The sequence below is a fragment of the Pyrus communis genome, chromosome 15 (genome assembly GCF_963583255.1).
Source record: "Pyrus communis chromosome 15, drPyrComm1.1, whole genome shotgun sequence".
Lineage (NCBI taxonomy): Eukaryota > Viridiplantae > Streptophyta > Magnoliopsida > Rosales > Rosaceae > Pyrus > Pyrus communis.
In genome coordinates this window covers 3,235,541-3,240,169 of record NC_084817.1, presented here as the reverse complement: position 1 = coordinate 3,240,169, position 4,629 = coordinate 3,235,541, and the positions used below count along the sequence as shown (strand labels likewise).

The following is a 4,629-nucleotide window of genomic DNA, read 5'->3' as shown; positions in this document are numbered from 1 at the left end:
GCACCACATATCATAGAAAGACACTTAAAATGAAAACTTTTTTCTAATTATATAATCATCTTGTGTTTCGCCTTGTATTCCGAGTTTACTGAAAAATCTCTCTTCTTTTGTGGGATGGTATTATGTTCCCATTGGTCATTGCCACTTAGCAAATATTACTCTTCTTCAATTTCTTTTTTTTTTTTTTTTTTTTGTGAAGTGCCGATTTAGTCCCTGAACTAACAACTTAGTTAAAATTAGGTCCCTGAATAATTTCTTTTGTAAAATAAGTCCCTAAATTCATTAAAATTGCTAATTTCATTCTACTATATATTCAAAGTTATTTTATCCAACTTTTCATCAACTTAAGTCACTTGACACACTATAAAGTGTATTACCATCATTTTCTCGCGTATAACCCCTTAACATTTCATATAGGTTACAAATCTAACGTCTAATTTACCTTCCAAAGTTAACTTCATACACTATTTGTTCATGGAAAATTACCAATCTATCCTCCAATGTGTATCACATGCAAGTAACGTGACTTAAATTGATGAAAAATTGAATATAGTAGCTTCGAATCTAATATTAGGGATGTAATAGGTAGATTTTTATAATGCAAGGACTAATTTTTCTGGAACAAAAAATAGTTTGGAGACCTAATTTTCACTTAGATAATAATTCAGAGACTAAAATTGGCGGTTCATCCCTCTTTTTTTTTGTAGGCATTAGTGAGTTAAATTGTTAAATGTTATGAGAATGGAACACACACCAGAGTGCATAGACATTATTGTTTTCCATCACTGTAGCAAATCGCTATCTTCTTCAATTCCATCTTTGATTACCACAATGAGTAGCTAGCCATATGGAAGTAAAGTTTAATTAGTCAGGGTAAATAATTAGGGGCTTAATTAGAGAGAAGACTCGTCTATAATTATAAGTTGTTAACATTGTGAAAACTATTTTCCTATACGTTTTATGTAGTGTTAAGTTGAAGTATACATAGTCAAAGACGTTTATGTACCAACTGGAAGGGACAGAGCACCAGAGGGGCTTGATATGGCCCTTACAATCTACACCATATGAGATCTCCCTGAGATGGAAAAGCTCTTGCCTTCTGCCTCTAACGTCGAAAAGAGAAGCCATAGCCGATTGCTTATAGCCTATGGCGAGGAAGAAAACTTCATGCCTACATATTTAAATATTTTTTTCTCTTTTTAAATTGATTTAAATACAACCACTACTCCTAAGGAAAGAAAATTATAAATATAACATTCACCAAAAAAAAATTTGGATTTGTAACCTTCTCCTATAGGGTTCGTGTTCGGCCCTTCTTCTCGAAGTTCTTGAATTCGTCATTGCCAGCTAGCTTTTAGTTTGGTTGTCTTTTTCTTTCTAGTGGTCACAAAGATTCATTGTTTGAATCTTCAATCCTATTGTTAAAAATAATGCATTTTTGAAAGTCTTCAAAAAAAAAGTTGTTAGGTGATGAATATGTATACAGAATGGCCACTTAAGTAATGGAATAATTTTTTTTTGTCCAATTCAATTATTAGTCCCTGTTGTAATAGAAAAGTCGAAAGAAAGATGTTGTGCGTAAAACAAAAAATTAGGTTTTAAATCTATGCGGTGAAGTCTATCAGGATTTAGTTCTAAAATTATAAATTTCATCAACTCTCCATTAATTGCTAGCATGTGAACCACACATATGCGAATAAAACGGAATTTTGCATTAATTGTTAGCATGTGAATCTCACGTGCTAACGATTAACGAAGAGTTAACATAACTTTTAATTTTAGGTCTAAATTTTAACAGATTTCAGTATAGGAATTTAAATCCATTTTTTTTACCACAAGAACAATCTTCTAACTAGCTACCTTATCTAATTAAGTTTTTTTTATGTATAATTAGGTACTTACAACAACAATAACGTTGCAAATACACCCTAAAAGGAAATCCCAACAAGCCACGTTTCGTTTTCTTTCTTTGTTTTTATACAATCTTAGAAAATTAGAAGGCAAAAGAATGAAATAAAGTGACCCGTCGAAGACCATAACATAAGCAAGCGTCAAGATTCAAAAGGCACCTCGAACAAACATGTCGCATTAATACTAAACTTACGTCGTTTCCCATGATGACGTGCATGTGGTGACGTCGTTGCATGTTACGTGTAATCAGATATGCTTTTCCATCACGTTCATTACATTACTGTGAAATACAAACTCTCAGCCACGCCAGGAATCAAGGCCACTAAACATTCGTTGATTCAATTGTGAAAGTTCCTTGAATTTGACAGCAAGATTCAAGACCCCCGACAAATACCCTAAACCTATAGCTATATATATGTGTGTGTGTGTATTGCTACTTCATCGGATTATATATTGTTCTTCTCCCTAGCATGTTAACAGTATAGTTATATCAGCAATCTGCAGGTTCTTGAATCTTTACATCAACTTATCTGAATCTATAAACATGGATGCTTGTACCCCTAACAAGCGAAAGGTACTGAATTTGATCTATATACGCAGTTTTGATTTATGGGTTATAACGGAGGAAATTAAACTCTGAACTTAGCATAATCCTTACGCATTTCTACACGCACTCTCACCACTTTCCTTGGACGTAGCATAATCCTATCCCATTTCTGCATGCACCATCACCGCTTGAGTTAACCCCCACGGACTATTTGTGACCTAGGGTTGAATAATTTATGAGATCGTTTGATGATTTTGCTTTTGTATTATGGCTGATGATCGTGACCAGGTTGTAGACAGTGTTCAAGAAGACTTGCAACGTTTGAGGAAAGAGAATGAAACCCTAAGAATCCTGCTTCAACACTTGACCACCAAGCTCTCAACACTTGAGCAGCAGCAGCTGCGCCAAATGCATATCCAACAACAACCCTGTGATCATCGATATATCATGACCACGAATATCAACAGCGCGATTACGAGCAAGAGACAAAGAACTGATGAGCATCCCGATCAGTTTCCGGCATACCACAATAAGACATCACAGTTCCTCGTGAAAACCGATTCTAAAGACAACAGCCTTGTAAGTCAAGTCCTCCCTTATAATGTAGAAAATTAGACTAATTAGATATAAACCTAAAAGCATTAGGTTTATTTATTAATATTAATTGTGAATTTAATTGAACGAAATTAATTAGATTGTGAAGGATGGATATCAATGGAGGAAATATGGACAGAAGGTCACCAAAGACAACCCTTCATCCCCTCGAGCTTATTTCAGGTGTTCCTTCGCTCCTCGATGCCCTGTCAAAAAGAAGGTATGTATAAATGAACCATTTGCCCAAAGAAATTAAGTCTTTTTTTTTTTTTTTTACCAAAAAAAAAGAAATTAAGTTTTTTTTTATTATTAATTTGCAAATGAATTCACTAGTATTTTTTTTCTTTTAGCTAAACTTGTTTATCCTGTGTTTTCCGCTGCCTGAAATTTAGGTACAGAGGTGCATAGAGGATGATTCCATCCTCGTGGCGACATACGAAGGAGAGCACAACCACGAAGCCATCAATGATTCTGTACCATTTGGACAATTTTCATGTTCACATAAGAACATAATTGTGCCCGTTAATTTTCCTTCAAGTGGTATCAGAACTAATAATGACGTGATTAATATAAGTCCCTCTCCGCCGGAGCCTGTAACGCTCGATCTTAGTCTCTCGGGATCCAGTAATCAAGAAAATGGAGGATTGGGAAGCCCTCAAAGCATGGTTAGCCCCGGAAGAGTTGAGGATTACGTTGCTTCGTTAACCAAGGATCCTAATTTCACACAAACTTTAGTTACTGCAGTTGCACGTTCGATTGCAAGACCTGCAAATAGACCAAATTCATAGATTGGAGCGGATAACTCCTTATAGTCAAGATACGTAGAAGAAAGAAATGAAGCAAATTTGTCAAACTTGACGGTCGAAGACGGGCAACGCATTAATAAAGCTTATCATTTAAAATTCCCATGAAATGATGAGTTTCCTTCGTGTCTTATCCCTTTAGATCACCTCAAAATGAAAAATCATTCATCTTTACTTTTCAACATACATTGTATTTTGTAAGTTATCTGCTGCAATTCAACCATAATTATTAATTAAACGAGCAGTATTAATATTGAAAGGCTTGCAATTTAAGTGGTTGAGTATTTATTCATTCACCCGAGGTCATGTCTTCAATTCCACACTTCCCTGAGAGTCTCAAACTTGAACACGTGTGCCCAGAGTGACATGAGAGTGGTTGGTGCTATACATCATGGAAAATTGGACTAGGGATTTGATTATATCACATGATTAGCCATTTTCACCATGTCGCACATTATCCATTTAGTTGAATAATAATACCAACCCAAAGTTGTAGACAATAAGCACAAGAGAATTGTTATTGGCACTCCAAAATTCTCATCCTACATTCTAAACTTTTTATATTTAGAAAGAAAAATACACTTATGAGGAGTATAGAATGAGATTTTTAAAGTACCAATAACACTTCTCTAAGTACAATTGACTAAAGCTTCAAGACAAAGACCAAAACCTACCAAAAAAGTATAGTTCCGGTCTTTGTCCTTTCCTCTATACCAAGAGCCCTTGGGAGGGAGAACAAATAGTAGTTTTTCTGCATCCCATTCGATTGTCTTT

At 34.9% G+C, this 4,629-nt stretch overlaps 1 protein-coding gene across 1 annotated transcript; it reads left to right on the top strand.

Moving 5' to 3' along the window:
• Positions 1-2,225: 2,225 nt before the first annotated feature.
• LOC137718724 (probable WRKY transcription factor 40) lies at positions 2,226-4,325 on the top strand. Its single transcript, XM_068458264.1, has 4 exons — positions 2,226-2,485; positions 2,747-3,037; positions 3,153-3,272; positions 3,445-4,325. The coding sequence occupies exons 1-4, from the start codon at positions 2,456-2,458 to the stop codon at positions 3,838-3,840; spliced, it is 837 nt and encodes a 278-aa protein (XP_068314365.1). The 5' UTR covers positions 2,226-2,455; the 3' UTR covers positions 3,841-4,325.
• Positions 4,326-4,629: the final 304 nt, after the last annotated feature.

Coding starts and splice junctions, on each gene's coding strand:
- LOC137718724 (XM_068458264.1), top strand. CDS start 2,456: ATGGATGCTTGTACCCCTAACAAGCGAAAG. Junction 2,486..2,746: donor GTACCCCTAACAAGCGAAAG/GTACTGAATTTG, acceptor GATCGTGACCAG/GTTGTAGACAGTGTTCAAGA. Junction 3,038..3,152: donor ATTCTAAAGACAACAGCCTT/GTAAGTCAAGTC, acceptor GAAATTAATTAG/ATTGTGAAGGATGGATATCA.